The 15886-nt window shown below is 51.2% G+C and overlaps 2 protein-coding genes across 3 annotated transcripts; one reads left to right on the forward strand and one right to left on the reverse strand.

Moving 5' to 3' along the window:
* Positions 1-4526: 4526 nt before the first annotated feature.
* On the reverse strand, positions 4527-7733 carry inab (internexin neuronal intermediate filament protein, alpha b). Its single transcript, XM_056587113.1, has 3 exons — positions 6657-7733; positions 5510-5634; positions 4527-4812 (listed from the first exon to the last, which is right to left on the reverse strand). Exons 1-3 carry the CDS (start codon positions 7731-7733, stop codon positions 4527-4529), a joined length of 1488 nt encoding a protein of 495 aa, XP_056443088.1.
* A 1087-nt stretch (positions 7734-8820) lies between these two features.
* On the forward strand, positions 8821-15538 carry syngr2b (synaptogyrin 2b). 2 transcript variants are annotated; one of them, XM_056587117.1, is made up of 5 exons: positions 8821-8908; positions 9051-9276; positions 12118-12355; positions 13175-13311; positions 13819-15538. In XM_056587117.1, the coding sequence occupies exons 2-5, from the start codon at positions 9166-9168 to the stop codon at positions 14083-14085; spliced, it is 753 nt and encodes a 250-aa protein (XP_056443092.1). In that variant the 5' UTR covers positions 8821-8908; positions 9051-9165; the 3' UTR covers positions 14086-15538. The 2 variants fall into 2 exon arrangements, with proteins under 2 accessions (XP_056443092.1, XP_056443091.1); XM_056587116.1 differs by having other exon boundaries at positions 8838-8908; positions 9027-9276.
* The last annotated feature ends 348 nt before the right edge of the window (positions 15539-15886 follow it).

Consider the following 15886-nt stretch of genomic DNA (forward strand, 5'->3'; position numbering starts at 1 on the left):
ACTGCGGGGCTGACGCGGCTGTCGCCCTGCGGGGCTAACACTGCCGTCGGTGGGTGAATGTGTGCATGAATGGGTGAATGTGAGGCAGTATTGTGATGCACTTTGAGCGGCCGCTGGTGGGAAAGCGCTGTAGAGATGTAGCCCATTTAAACGTGGTTACGTAAAGGGAGGCTCACTAAGGAGAATATTACGATGAATAACTTTGAACGCTTGTGATAACGTCGTTAAACACTGCATGTGAATGAGTCCCACCCTCCCATACCCTCATTAGAACTAGATTTCCTTGGGGGAGAGGAGAGATGAGGGGGGGGCGCCTTGTTCACCATCATCCATCTTTGCGTACTTTTATAGCACATCGCACTTCGGCGGATGTTATAAAACAGGCTCACGGATTCGAGGAGCCCAGCCTCAAAATAGCCTCATAAAGAGATGAGGGTGGGGGGGGGGGGAGCCGGGGGGGGGGGGGCTCACAGACGCCACACCCTAGCTCAGCAACACTGCAGGGGCATAAATCTTTCAGCTACCGCAACCGGCAGCATGGAACCAAAGAGCCCAGTTAAAGTCCCTCAGAGCCCAGTTAAACCAGTTAACACACAACCCAACCCAGTAACCAGCCCCTCACAAAACCACTGATCCCAGTTAAACCAGTTAACACACAACCCAACCCAGTAACCAGCCCCTCACAAAACCACTGATCCCAGTTAAACCAGTTAACACACAACCCAACCCTGTAACCAGCCCCTCACAAAACCACTGATCCCAGTTAAACCAGTTAACACACAACCCAACCCAGTGACCAGCCCCTCACAAAACCACAGATCCCAGTTAAACCAGTTAACAGCCCTCACACACTACACCTCCACCACAAACACACCACACACACACGTGTGTGTGTGTGTGTGTGTGTGTGTGTGTGTGTGTGTGTGTGTGTGTGTGTGTGTGTGTGTGTGTTTGTGGTGAGGTAAGAGGTTGAAGGTCATTGCAGGTAATAGATCATATCTCTCACATCTTGTCTGGGGAGGCCTGACGTTGGTCAAAGGTCAAGGGCGTCCTTATAAGGCTCTATCTCTCTCTCTCTCTCTCTCTCTCTCTCTCTCTCTCTCTCTCTCTCTCTCTCCCTCTCGCTCTCTCTCTCTCTCTCTCTCTCTCTCTCTCTCTCTCTCTCTCTCTCTCTCTCTCTCTCTATCTCTCTCTCTCTCTCTCTCTCTCTCTCTCTCTCTGTCTCTCTCTCTCTCTCTCTCTCTCTCTCTCTCTCTCTCTCTCTCTCTCTCTCTCTCTCTCGGTCTCGCCCTAATTGCTTCTTATCAGGTTTCAATGTGTAACATTATAATATTTCCCTCCCAAACTACTGCATGGAACCCAATTAGATCTCAATTCAGATCAATAATAAACTTTAATCACATATTAATTTAAATAATTGCAAGTTCAATCTTAATCAAGGCTAATGTCTGTTTCCCCAGGCCTGGTTAGACAGTTGATCAGAAGTAATTACTTTTTCAGTTATTACCATCTTTACTACAAAACATCATCAGCAATATTAATAGTTATAATATGAAAACTATAAAACTAAAAAACATATGCGTCATCGCTTTCTAATCTAACTCAGTAAGAGGGATGTGTTTGTGAATCAGGTTTGAAAGGTCCTGATTGCACCGTTAAATGTGAATGTATTATATTGTTCTATAGATGAAAAGGGTCATAAAAACTGTATATCCACTAAAGATTGGCGTCATCATGACTCTTAATAATTTATGAATCATAAACGAGGAGAATTGAAAGATGCAGTTTCATCAAGCCTTTATTCGACTTCGTGTCGTGTGATTTCAGACAGAAGTAGTCGCTTGCAGAACACAGACAATCCATATCAGTTTGAGAATGACAAAGCACGCAGGAAATTAAAGTATTCAAAAAGCAGCTGGTGTTTTAAGGCATTTGTAAACATGTTTTTTTGACTTTTTGTGTTTGGTTTATGATTCAGTGAAGCCTTGGATCTATTTGTTGGGTGGCACACAGAGAAACAGTTTGGCAGTGGTGTAGAAGTGGCAAGATTAGGTTTTACAAGAAGAACCACATAGTTACTCGTTGAGGAAAGCAGAGAACACATTTGTAGTTTCCAGTGGAAGTTGTAGAGATGCAGACAGACAGACATAATGATGCTTCCTTGCTCCTATTGAGTACTCCTCACACGTCTGCAGTATCGGTCGCCCCTTAACTGTCTAGGAAACTAAGGGCAGATTTCCAGATCTACCCTTAGCACATCTTAGCAGATCACACCCAGGTATCATAAGCCCTGATGTATACATTACACATACACTCACACACTAACTACAGTACTAAGATACAGGGCTCGAGTGAAACAACTCACAGGATTTTGTTCTACAGTCATCCATTACCCTGTGGTGGCACACGTATAGTTAGACACACAGTCACACACATGCACACACACACGCACACAGCCTCGGCCGACAGTAAGCAAGCGAGGCGTGCTCAGACCAGCAGTGTGCGGACGGGGAACCGACAGGTCTCTGGTTGGAGGAGGATCTCTGCGGACAACAGGGTGACCCTACAACAGGGTGACCCTACCACAGACATCTGCAGTCATGGCTCAGGTGTAGAGAAACAAGTGCAATCGTTTCAATGTATGTGCTTGGTCATTAGATGAGTATGTGCTTGGTCATTAGATGTGCGTGTGCTTGGTCATAAGATAAGTTTGCTTGGCCATTAGATGTGTGTGCATGTGCTTGGTCATTAGATGTGTGTGCATGTGCTTGGTCGTAGATGCGTGTGCTTTTGGTTGCCTTGTTTTATAATTCTAACTCCCCTCTCAGTGGTCGGTCTGAAGTGGTTCAGACTTCAGTGGTTCGGGCTGAAGGTCTCAGAGACTATGGATACAGAGTGAGTAGATAGTAGTGGTAGTACATTCACTCAGACCTACTTTGCAACGCAGCCTCCAACTGACTGATTGGTTGAGCTGACCGACCTCAACATGTAAGACCTCATCGCCGTTTCTATTATTTTTCTCTTTGTTGCACCTCAACCTTTCCCTTGATCACTACTCACAACAAAGAGGTATTGCTAAACGAGTACTAAATCAGTTCCGATATCGAGTGTCTTACGAGTACATCTACGTCACGACTAATAGAATAAGACAAAGACCTAGCCCACAGGCTAACATGCTCCTACATCTTTAGTGTAGGACATTGAGGGGCTGAGCCTCGAGCTAACGGGGAGAAGAGTGGAATGACTCGGAGCCACGGCCCCGTCGAGGTGATCACCATGACGACGGAGGACTAACAACTAATGAACTGTTGCCTTGTAAACAGGAGCTAGACAGGAACCATGCAGGTGAGTACCATCACTAGACTCACTAGTTCTCTAGACTCGGGTGGTGTAGATGGAGGCTGGATGAGGTTCATCACTAGCCTGAGGTGGTGCTGATGGAGGCTGGATGAGGTTCATAACCAGACTGAGGTGGTGCTGATGGAGGCTGGATGAGGTTCATAACCAGACTCGGGTGGTGCTGACGGAGGCCCTGCATGCTGTTGCATGTGGTGTTGGGTCCGCAGGCTGCGGTGATAACAACTGACGATGATTTCAGCCGACTTGTTTAATTATGTTTCGGTTCTTGGAGTGATATATGTTACCGATAATTGCGTTTATGCAACACAACTCAATTTCTTTCTTATTTATTTCTTGTGAATATCCAATAGCCAGTGGTTATCATATTTTCCTTTTGAGTAATTAGATGAATGTGTTTCTGGCATGATGATAAGTACGGCTGCGTACCAATCCTTTGAGACTATCTCACTGAGAAACCCCAAGCCGTGCTTTGGTACTCACTAACTCCACATCTAAAGTGAGACATGTGTTTGACATTGTATCATCAAACACCGTTTGATAGGGGAGAGAGATGGAGAGAAAGAGAAGAAGAGGGAGAGAGGGAGGGAGAGGGATGAAGAGGGAGAGAGGGAGAGAGAGAGACAGAGAGGGAGTGAGAGAGAGAGAGAGGGAGTGAGAGAGAGAGGGATGAAGAGGGAGAGAGGGAGAGAGAGAGAGAGAGAGAGAGAGAGAGAGAGAGAGAGAGAGAGAGAGAGAGAGAGAGAGAGAGAGAGAGAGAGAGAGAGAGACAGGGAGAGGGAGAGAGGGAGAGAGGGAGAGAGAGAGATAGAAGGAGAGAGAAAGGGGAGCGGTAGATAGAAGGATGACGTACATCTGCTACGCTCTACACACTTCTCTGAGCTCCACCTCTCCCCCAACAGGACCGTCTCACTCCTCCACCTCCACCCCACCGTCTCACTCCTCCACCTCCACCCCACCGTCTCACTCTCCACCTCCACCCCACCGTCTCACTCTCCACCTCCACCCCACTGTCTCACTCCTCCACCCTCCACCACACGCAGCCTGCAGACCCAAAGTCGGCCCGGTTTGAAACCCCCAGAGGGACGGGTGACTAGTAACTAGGGGTGATAGTAACTAGGGGTGACTAGAGGGGGGGACCTGGTCGTGTGTTTGTTTCGGGGGGGGTCCTAGTTCTTGGTGTTGGGGGGCACGTCGTTGCTGGAGTCCTGCTGCTTCTCCACCTTCTTGGTGGAGACCACCGTCTCCTCGTAGACCTCGTGCTGGAGGGCCTTGCCCCCCCCGGCCTTGCTCTGGCCGCCGCCCCCCAGGCTGTCGGAGAGGCCCTTCTCCCCCCCGCCCGCGCCGTGGTACATGCGGGAGGTGAAGCCGTAGCTCTGGCCGCCGCCCCCCAGGCTGGGGGTGGAGTAGCTGACCCCCGAGGTCAGGCGGGTCTCCTCGCCCTCCAGCAGCTTCCTACAGGGAGGGGGGGGGGGGGAGAGAGGGAGGGGGGAGGGAGGGGAGACAGGGGGTGGGGGGAGAGGGGATGGGGGAGAGGGGGGGAGAGGGGAGACAGGAAGGGGGGAGAGCAGGGAGACGGGTCATGGTTTAAGAGGTGTGTCTAATCTTTAATTATAATTGTAATGTCCGCACTTATTGTGTGCTGACCATCCTTAAAAACAGAACTAAGCAATGTGAAGCATCTTCTCCTGTCGCTGTTGTATGCGGGGAATGGGTGAACCTAGTGATGGTTAGTGCTTGGCGCTTGGTTCTATGAACATCCTTACTGTACCCAAGCAATATATTGTTGTTTCTCTTACTTCCGACTAATGTACTCATTGTAAATCGCTTTGGATAAAAGCGTCTACTAAACACCCTGAATGTAAACGGTAAGAAATGTACCCTCGATCTGAATCATGAGTCCCAACAGAAGGCCTCGTGAGTCCATGGCCCGCAGGCTGTGTGTGTCTGTGTGTGTGTGTGTGTGTGTGTGTGTGTGTGTGTGTGTGTGTGTGTGTGTGTGTGTGTGTGTGTGTGTGTGTGTGTGTGTGTGCGTGCGTGCGTGCGTGCGTGCGTGCGTGCGTGCGTGCGTGCGTGCGTGCGTGCGTGCGTGCGTGCGTGCGTGCGTGCGTGCGTGTGTGTGTGTGTGCGTCGTGGTCACAGAGAGTCGTACCTGTAGGCTGCGATCTCGATATCCAGGGCCATCTTGACGTTCAGGAGGTCCTGGTACTCCCTGAGGTGACGAGCCATCTCGCCCTTCGTGTTCCTCAGGTCGTTCTCCAGCTGAGCCATGCCATCCTAAACGCACACAGTCAAATATATAACAAAATAAATATATATATATCATTTTTTTCTATTCCAAACCTCATTTTGAATTTTTCTGTATTTAGTTTTCTTGTTTTTCTTTTCTATATGTATTCTCTTTGATGTAAAGTTCTTTGAGTGGCCTCCAAAAAAGCACTTTATAAATCCTATAAATTATTATTATTATGATGTCGCCCGTTACTTTTTATCAGAGGATAAATGGCCAAACAAAACAGAAGGATAAAAAATGTATAATAAAAAAAAACTGTTTGTGTGTGTGTGCACGTGTGTGGTTGTGCGAGTGCATGTGTGTGTGTGAGAGTGTGAGTGTGAGTGTGAGTGTGAGTGTGAGTGTGAGTGTGAGTGTGAGTGTGAGCGTGTGCGTGTGCGTGTGCGTGTGCGTGTGTGTGTGTTTGTGTGTGCTTGTGTGCGTGTGTGAGAGCATTTTTTTTAAATTGTAAAAAAAAATTTTTACAATTAAAATAGAATAAATAAATAAGATAAAATAAAAGTATTGCCGCAGTCAGGTCCCGACCCGGTGTCCCCTCTGTGTTTAGGATCAGAGAGAGACGTCACCTCAGGGTGCGCAGGGCGTTGGCACAGCCGTTGTGCGCTTGTGTGCCTCAGTTCAGCGCCACAGAGAGCCTTGGAGACCCCAACCCCCCCAAAGTGTCCTCTCCTCTTAAACGGTAGATGGACTGCATTTATACAGCCCTTTTCGAACCAGTGGCCACTCAAAGGACTTTACAATATTGCCTCACATTCACCCATTCATACACACGTTCACCCATGCATAGACACATTCAGCCATTCACCCACATATTCACCCATCCATACACACAAACATTCACCCTTTCATGCACACATTCACACACGGACGGCGGTGTCAACAATGCGACATGCGAGAGCCAGCTCGTCAGCGGCAGTAGGGTGAAGACGGAAGAAGTGGCAGGGATCGAACCAGCAACCTCCCTGTCACCATCCGACCCGCTCTGCCCCCTCTAAAGAACACCCACCTGGTAGTTCGCGATCTCCGCGTTGTGCCGGTCCTCCATCTCCCGCAGCTGGCGGTCCAGGGACTCGTTGGTTCCCCGCAGGCTCTCGATCTCGATCGTCTTGGACTGCATCTGTCTCCGGTACTCGTTGAGCTCCTCGCGGCTGGCCCGGATGGTCTCCTGGCTGCGGCCCGCCTGCTCCGACAGGTCGGTGAACTTGGACTTGTACCACTCCTCCGCGGACTGCAGGTTCTTGGAGGCCATGGACTCGTACTGTCCTCGGATCTCCTTCAGCGCCGACGTCAGGTCGGGAACCTTGGACACCTCCTCCATCTCCACGGACACCTGCGCCGCCTGGAGGAGATCCATCAGCTCCGCCACCTCTTCCTCGTGCACCTTCCTCAAGAAGTTGATCTCGTCCAGGAGCGACTCCACCTTCTTTTCCAGGTCGAGGCGCACCATGGTCGCATCGTCCACGTCCTTCTTGAAGGCCTTCAGCGTGGCCTCCGCCTCCTCCCTCATGCGGAACTCCTCCTCATACTTCCCCCGGAGCTTCATCAGCTCCTCCTCGATGCTATCCCTCTCGATCAGCGTCTGGCTCTTCTCCGCGTTCACCTCCTCCAGCTGGGAGCGCAGCTCCCGGATCTCCTGCTGGTACAGCTCCGCCAGGCGCGACGGCTCCGTCTGCCGGCCCCTCAGAGCCCCCAGCTCGGCCTCCAGAACCCGGTTCTGCTGCTCCAGGGTGCGCACCTTGTCGATGAACATGGCGAAGCGGTCGTTCAGTCCCTGCATCTGCTCCTTCTCGTTGGTGCGGATGATCTTGAACTCGTTGTTGAGCACGGTGCTCTGCGTCAGGTCGAAGCCGCCGTGGTCGACCTGCATGGAGGAGTAGTTGCGGCTCCCGGAGCGCTTGGTGTAAGCACCACCCAAGCTGGACCCGCCGCTGCGGGAGGCGGACTGGGACCGGTAACCCCCGCTGCTGCGGTTACCGGCGGACGCATGGCCGCTCATCCTCGATGGAGAGGAGGAGTAACGGGGAGAGTCCCCGAAGATCTTCCGGTAGGAGGAGGAGGAGTAGAGGTCGGCTCCGTAGCTCATGGTGCGTGTTGAATGAAAGAGCAGTGCGGTGGGAGCGCCTCCTTTATATAGGGAGCCGGCGCCGTCATGCGTAATGCATCCAGGCTGGGACGTCTCCACTGGAAACAGACGTGCTCCTGCGTAATTACGCACCGATCGATCCAAATGATTTGAAATGTTTCGATTAGTTCTGGTTGTATGAGGATCGGACTTTCCTTAAGATCCGATGTGTGCTGGTATATACTGGTATACTGGTTTTAGGGTTCAACGGTGCTACAGGTTCTTGGAAGGATGGGACTGTCCGTTTTGGCGCAGTGCTGATGATGAGTCAGCAGAAATCATCTGAGCGCATGTTTCTATTTTTCAGATGTAGGACTGGATCTGTGTGTCGCGATACCATATCTCTCAGGCCTATACATATCGTCCACCTTTCGAGGGACTGAGCAGAAACTTTGAGATGTTTTGGTTTTTGCGTGATTTTATCGCAGTCTGCTGTTTGAGGCATACATAAGAAACCTTAAAACATATCTATTTAGTTCGGCGATATCTTAAATCGGTTTAGTTTATTTTGGTTATTATTTATGTTGATTGTCATTGTGTTGTTGGGTTGCAATTTTGCACGAAAGGCACTCTATAAATAAAGTTTGATTTGATTTGATTCAACTAGAAGTAGCCTATTGGAAACGTAAGACTTAAACAGCATTAAAGTGGAGAGTTTCTCGAGGTTTAAGGTTTAGCATCGACGTTCGGATTATTCTGTGATCCCATGAAGGGCAGGGCGCATGTCACCCTCTACCACCGATTACATCAAATGCTGCGTCAGACTCTGGCCCCCTGGCGGTCCGCTGCTGCCCCCTGATGGTATCCTAAGGTAACAGCAGGTCCGCTGCTCCCTGCTGGGACCATGAGGTAACAGCAGATCTGCTGCTCCCTGCTGGGACCATGAATTACAGCAGGTCTGCCGCCCCCTGCTGGTAATCTAAGGTAACATCAGATCTGCTGCTCCCTGCTGGGGCCATGAGGTAACAGCAGGTCTGCAGGTCAGCCCACCCGCTCTGCCTCCTGAGCCACACGCCGCTCCCAAGTGGGAGGAGATTCACCAACAGCGCAACACAGTAGCAGGTTGTTCAGTCTACGGTCTCCAGCCCGGGTGTTTGGTATTCTGTCTCCAAGGTGTCCGGTCTTCTGTCTCCAAGGTGTTCGCTCTTCTGTCTCCAGGGTGACCTGGTCTTCTGTCTCCAGGGTGACCTGGTCTTCTGTCTCCAGGGTGACCTGGTCTTCTGTCTCCAGGGTGACCTGGTCTTCTGTCTCCAGGGTGACCTGGTCTTCTGTCTCCAGGGTGTCCGGGTTGTCTGTCTCTTGGTCGGCTGCAGAAGGAGCCCCCCACCGATGCGCTCCTTGTGATCTTTGGACCTTGTGACCTCCTCGGATCTGGTGAAGGAGTCGGGACAGCATGGAGGAGACGGGCGGGACGGGGGCGATCGGGGCGCAGCTACCCGGAGGAGGCTTTGACCTGCAGAAATTTGCCCGGCAGCCGCAGACCATCGTACGGTTCTTCAGTTGGGTGAGTGGTCGGAAACTTCCCGTACTCAAAGGTCCAGATCTTACAGAGCCGTGAGTCGGTGTGTGGTGGTGTGCCGAAACTGGACCGGGATCAGTCTCGGGAGGAGTGGAGTGTTAGGGGGGGCAGGTGCAAAAGCGCGCCTGGCTCCGGGGTTAAGACCGCACGGACTGACCGGGACTGACCTGGACTGACCGGGACTGACCGGGACTGACCTGGACCAGGACTGGGACAGGGACTGGGGCTAACCGGGACTGACTGGGAAGAGCACTGACTGGGAGCGGGACTGATCAGGATTGACCAGGACTGACCGGGACTGAAGGGGAAGGCTGTGACTCTGTTTCTCTGTCTCTCTGTGTGGCTGTGTCGCTGTGTCGCTGTGGTCCACAGACAATAGGCTCATTCATTCATTGTCCTTCACCAACGGTTCTCTGCTCCATCGGAGAGCTGGTTTAATATTCTTTTGTTAAAGTCTGTCCAACTTTATGGATTCATTAAATCAGAATAACACCACCAAGCAACGCACTATACACTGTAGGCTATGTATATCCAGTACCAGTGGTGCAGTCAACAGAAAATGGGATTCAAACCTTCAGAGAAACACAAACAGGGTCATAGGGCGATCGGGAGGGGTTGGAAGGTATGCCCTACATCTGAGAAAGAGTTTGAGATCTTAACCAAATGACGCTACTGTATGGAGGGAGAGCATGTTGGTAGTAAACATGTAATTATACACCGGACTCCTTGAGAAACTCTCTCTCTCCCTCTCTCTCTCTGTCCCTCTCTCCCTCTCTCTCTCTCTCTCTCTCCCGCTCTCTCTCTCTCTCTCTCTCTCTCTCTCTCTCTCTCTCTCCCTCTCTCTCTCTCCCTCTCCCTCTCCCTCGCTCTCTCTCTCTCTCTCTCTCTCTCTCTCTCTCTCTCTCTCTCTCTCTCTCTCTCTCTCTCCCTCTCCCTCGCTCTCTCTCTCTCTCTCTCTCTCTCTCTCTCTCTCTCTCTCTCTCTCTCTCTCTCTCTCTCTCTCTCTCTCTCTCTCTCTCTCTCTCTCTCTCTCTCTCCCTCTCTCTCCCTCGCTCTCTCTCTCTCTACACGTGGACTGATACGTTGCCTCACCGTGTCTCCAGATCAGTTTGTGTGATACTCCTCGACCCAGTTCAAAATAGACCCTACTCCGAACTGATTCACTTCTCGATTACGTGCTTCTAGGAAATCATTAATGCACCCTTAACCCTAACCTTTCTCTAACTTTCTCCTGATATCGTCATTCTGCCCCCCCCCCTCTTCCTCCGCTCCCCCCCCCCCCGCTCCCCCCCCCCCCCGGCCCCGCAGACCCCTGGTGAGGCCCCTCCCTCAGGGTGCACCTGCTCCTTATCTGTTAACGCACCATAAACCAGCTCCCCCCCTCCCTCCAGGCCTCCTCCGAGATGATTACAAAGGGACTTTGGTCATTAACCTGGAGGCGTGGAGGACCTAGTTACTCCTAGGTATTCCTAGGTAGGACTTAGTCCTAGTTAGTCCTAGTTAGTCCTAGGTATTCCTAGGTAGGACTTAGTCCTAGTTAGTCCTAGTTAGTCCTAGGTATTCCTAGGTAGGACTAAGTCCTTGTTAGTCCTAGGTATTCCTAGGTAGGACTAAGTCCTAGTTAGTCCTAGTTAGTCCAAGGTATTCCTAGGTAGGACTAAGTCCTAGTTAGTCCTAGTTACTCCTAGGTAGGACTTAGTCCTAGTTAGTCCTAGGTCGTTTTAGTAAGTCTTAGTTAATCCTAGTTATTCCTAGGTAGTATTAAGTACTAATAAGTCTTAGTGAGTCCTCTCAGGATTGTATATAGGGTGGCGTGTGGCTCAGGAGGTAGAGCTGGGTGGCTGGTAACCTGAAGGTTGCTAGTTCGATCCCCGGCACCTCCTAGCTGAGGGTCGAGGTGTCCCTGAGGAGGACGCCTGCTCCTGACTAGCTGGCGGTGCGTTGTGTGGTCGACTCTGCCGCCGCTCAAAGCGCGGCCACTGGTTAGAAAGCACTGTTTAAATGCAGTCCATTTACAGAGTCTCCAAAGCTTTGAGAGGTTTCCAGAGCAGGTGAAGATGAAACGTACCGAAGGTACTCTCGAGCAACGTTCAAGGGGATATGTTTTTCACTCTTGGCGACTGAATGTTGTTGGGAGGTGGGAAATGTCTGTTGTGTCACATGGTCGGCAGCTGTAGAGTGAGGCGCGTGGTTGGGGGGTGGGGTGGGGGGGGGGCAGAGGACAGCTACATACTGTGGTCTGAATACGGCCTCAGGGCACAGTGTGTTGACTTCAGGAGCAGTACTAGCAAACAGAGGACAAGGTGGGAGCTGATTTGCACAAATAGGACTAACTGCAGTTCAGCAGAAACAACTGTTGGCCAAATACTTGTTCAGGGTTTCTGTTGGTTTGGGTTGTTGTCAAGTTGTATTCAAATAAAGGAATCCTAACCCTTTTTTTGAATATAGTGAGAGCCTTCATGTTAAGATGGCCGCTCCGTATCCAATCTAAACGTCCGGTAGCCACAATGCTACCCGCAGAATGCTGTGCAACCTTTCACCGAAAACAGAAAATCTCATTTGAAACGAACACATCGGAAACAATTCAAAGTAGATATTCCAACATGGAACAGCCATCCACCATCTTCTGGGGCCCAGGAGGCACAGCGGGTCGGCTGGTAACCGGAAGGTTGCTAGTTCGATCCCCTGATGAGGTGCCCCTGAGCGAGACGCCTCACCCTGACCGCTCCTGACCAGCTGGCCGTCGCCCTGCGTGGCCAATGGTTGTGAGTCGCATCAGTGTGACCCTAACCCCTCTGACCTTTGACCTCCCCCCCCCCCCACCAGATCTTCTCCATCGTGGTGTTCGGCACGGTGGCGGCGGAGGGCTGGGTGAACCCGCGGGACCGGCCCGAGGCCCAGTGCGTGTTCAACGGGGACGGCTCCGCCTGCCGCTACGCCGTGGGGGTGGGGGTCCTGGCCTTCCTGGGCAGCAGCGGCTTCCTGCTGCTGGACGTCGCGCTGCCCGCCATCAGCGACGCCCGCCGGCGCAGATACGCCGTCATGGCCGACCTGGGCTTCTCCGGTGAGCGGGGGGGGGGGGGGGGGGAGATGGACTGAGCCTCATTGTGCTTCTCGCTCGGCTGGAATGCGTCTCTCAACGCTTAACTATGTGCTGCTGCCAATTAGCAGGAGCCATTCCTGGTGGGAGTGACGTGATTGGCTGAGGCTAATAGGGCAGCTGGGAGTCCAGTGGGAAAGGGGTTTAGGGGAAGGAATGTGGAACGGTTGATTTGTGCGTTAGAGAAGTGTGTGACACTGGGTGTGTATCGTAGTTCAGCCTGATGGGATAATGCAGCCGGACAGGAGAAATGAAACCTACATTAACACTCGTCATTCACTTACTTCACTCATATTGTCAGAAGGAACACCTATATCTCTGTTGGTACAGTAAGGATGTTCATAGTGTCAAGCTCTAACAGTTGATAGGTTAACCTGTTCTCAGTGAGCCCTGGAGACAGGACCATCGGGTTAGTTCCCGTCTGAGAAACCGTTTGCCTCGTGTTCAACATAACCGGTCCGGTCGTATGGATGATTAATAAGTTAGAGGAGGTTATTCATGTGGCTTACCAAGTGCCAAATTCTGTTTTGTATTCTGTCAGTATTGATTTCTTTATTACCTCTATTTAAGCACAAATAACAGACTATTTTATCAAAATAGATACATGTTGTTAATGTTATCCATGAAACCAAGCATGTGTCTAATGAAGGGTCTCTTTGTGCTTGCCTGTGTGTGTGTGTGTGTGTGTGTGTGTGCGTGTGTGTGTTTGTGCGTGTGTGTGTTATGACGGGTCTCTGTGTGTGTGTGTGTGCGTGTGTGTGTTTGTGCGTGTGTGTGCGCCAGGCGTGTGGTCCTTCCTGTGGTTCGTCTGTTTCTGCCTGCTGGCCAGCCTGTGGGGTCAGACCAGCGACGTCCGTGGGATCCCGGAGGACGCCGCCCGCGCCGCCGTCGCCTTCTCCTTCTTCTCTAGCGCCACCTGGGTGAGGAGGACCTACACTGCACCCCGTCTCATATTAATAATAATAATAACAACTTTATATATATATATATATATAGCGCCTTACATAGTAGCCAAGGTCGCCACATGACCCCCAGTCACAGCGCACGCTGGTACTGACCTCAGGGGGGGTCTGATACACTTATTGATTAGCTTTCCTTTTCCTAAATACCATCATGTTGTTATGCTGACTTACAATAAGTACATTTGTCAGAAGAAGAGAAACAACAATACATCCCTACGGGTACAGTTAGGATGTTCATAGAACCAAGTGCCAAGCACTAACCATCACTAGGTAAACCCACTCCCCGTATACAACAGAGATAGCCAGGGTAAGACGCTACACAATGATAGGTGGTGTTATTAACTGCCAAGACGTGCAACACACAATAAGTGTGTGGGAGGGGTGTGGGGGGGGCGGGAGCTGTGCAGAGTCTGGGTGACCTCTGAACTGTGAACCCTCCCTGATGTTCTTGCCCCCCCCCACTAGGCCATCCTGACCTACTTCGCTCTCAGCCGCTATCGCCACGGCATGGACGGCGTCGCCGTGCCGACCAGCATGGAGCCCCCGGTGGCGGCCCCCACGGCCTACGCCACCACCCCCTACGCCCCCACCTCCTACTCCCACAGCGCCTACCACCCCACCACCTACCCCGGCTTCCCCAGCGGGGGGGGGGGCGACCCCTACCAGCAGACCCTCTTCACGGCCGGAGCCCAGCCACAGGGGGGCGGGGCCTACCAGCCCCCCCCCTACTAGGATACCGAGGGGGGGGTGGGGGCGTGGGAAGACCCCCCCTCTGTGGAGGTGGAGGATCCACTCCTCTGGACGGAGCGTCTGAGCTGAGCTACATCACCGAGCTACGTCATCCAGCAACGTTACCGAGCTACGTCACTGAGCTACTCCACAGAGCTACGTCACTGAGCTCTGTCACCGAGCTACGTCACTGAGCTACGTCACCAAGCTACGTCACCATGCTACGTCACGAGCTACGTCACTGAACTACGTCACTGAGCTACGTCACCGAGGTACGCTACGTCACAAAGCTACGTCACCGAGGTACACTACGTCACTGAGCTACGTCATTGAACTACGTCACTGAGCTACGTCATGGAGCTACGTCACCGAGCTACGCGACGTCACCGAGCTACGCGACGTCACTGAGCTACGTCACTGTGACTGTGGACGAGGGGGGGTGGAAGGCGTTGTGGTCCGAGGGTCAAAGCTCCGCCGGGATCAGATAAGAGATATTATATTATGTTTTATATCTACCTTACCTCAGTGATACGAGGGCCTGAGGGCTGCTGACCGTGGGCTAAAGAAACAGACTTATGGCCTCTGGTTCTCCGCACCTGGAGGTACGGGGAGCTACGGTACGGAGGACAGCCCTCCAGAAGGGTCTCCCTGTTCCCGGCGCCTTCTCCTTCCCAGAACGCTCGCCGCTTCATATCAGCCAACTCGCCGTTTGTATGTCTTTCCCGGTATTTGTCGTTTAAAATGTCTGCTTCACCATCACATACTGTGAGCACGGAGACAGCGTAACATTAACGTGGGTTTGTTTATTTATTGATGATTCTACAGAAGACTATCCATGTTTGAGTGAACCACTAATTACACTCTCTTTTCCCAGAGTGCAATTCATTTGACAGCCTGTCACTCACCCCGCCTCGCTTCAAAATGTCCTTGTCAATAGTGCAAAAGTCTCATAATATTAAATGTTTGAAAGGCAGTATTTCCTATTCATTATTGTTTTTGTCTTTTCACTTTTAAGTCTTTTGAGAACCACATTGCTTTGTATCAGCGTGCATGGCAATGTACTAATCAGTCATCAATACGGCCTTTCACTGCTTCCATTAGCAACACTCCGATTGACAGGTGTTTTCTCTGGATTTGTCACTGATTTACAGATGTTTTCTCTGGATTTGTCACTCTGATTTATAGATGGTTTCTCTGGATTTGTCACTCTGATTAACATACCTTTACTCTGGGTTTGTCAGTCTGATTTACAAATGTTGCATGCAGGGCACATCTCTCCATAATATGAAGCAGACACTTTACTGAAGTTATTTCAGAATCAAACTCTCCTGTTCAGGCTTTGCTCAGAGGCCCTTCGGTATAAGCGTAATGTCGGTGTTGAACTGACCATCAACACCGAAGCTAGGGCACATGTTCTGGTTCATCATAATGCATAGCCTAGGTGAGCTTCAACGGGTAACTGGTTTTGGTAAGGGTGACGTCAAAAGAAAAGGTTATCAAGAAGAATGTTTGTTTGCTGAGGAGTTGATGAGCTAAATAGTTAATAGACATCTCTAACCGGCGGCCACTCAAAGCGCTTTACAATATTGTCTCCCACTCACACACCGACTGCGGTGTAAGTAAGTAACCAGCTCGTCGGGAGCAGTCAGGGTGAGGCGTCTCGCTCAGGGACACCTCGACACTCGGCTAAGGTAACCGGTCGAACTAGCTGTTAAAGAAACTTAGTCCAAACAGGTTTCTGCAGGAACGAGGAAAACAGAACACAACTTCAGCCAGAGCGTAGAATCTGACGCTATAAGGAATG

The sequence above is a fragment of the Gadus chalcogrammus genome, chromosome 3, assembly GCF_026213295.1.
Source record: "Gadus chalcogrammus isolate NIFS_2021 chromosome 3, NIFS_Gcha_1.0, whole genome shotgun sequence".
NCBI lineage: Eukaryota > Metazoa > Chordata > Actinopteri > Gadiformes > Gadidae > Gadus > Gadus chalcogrammus.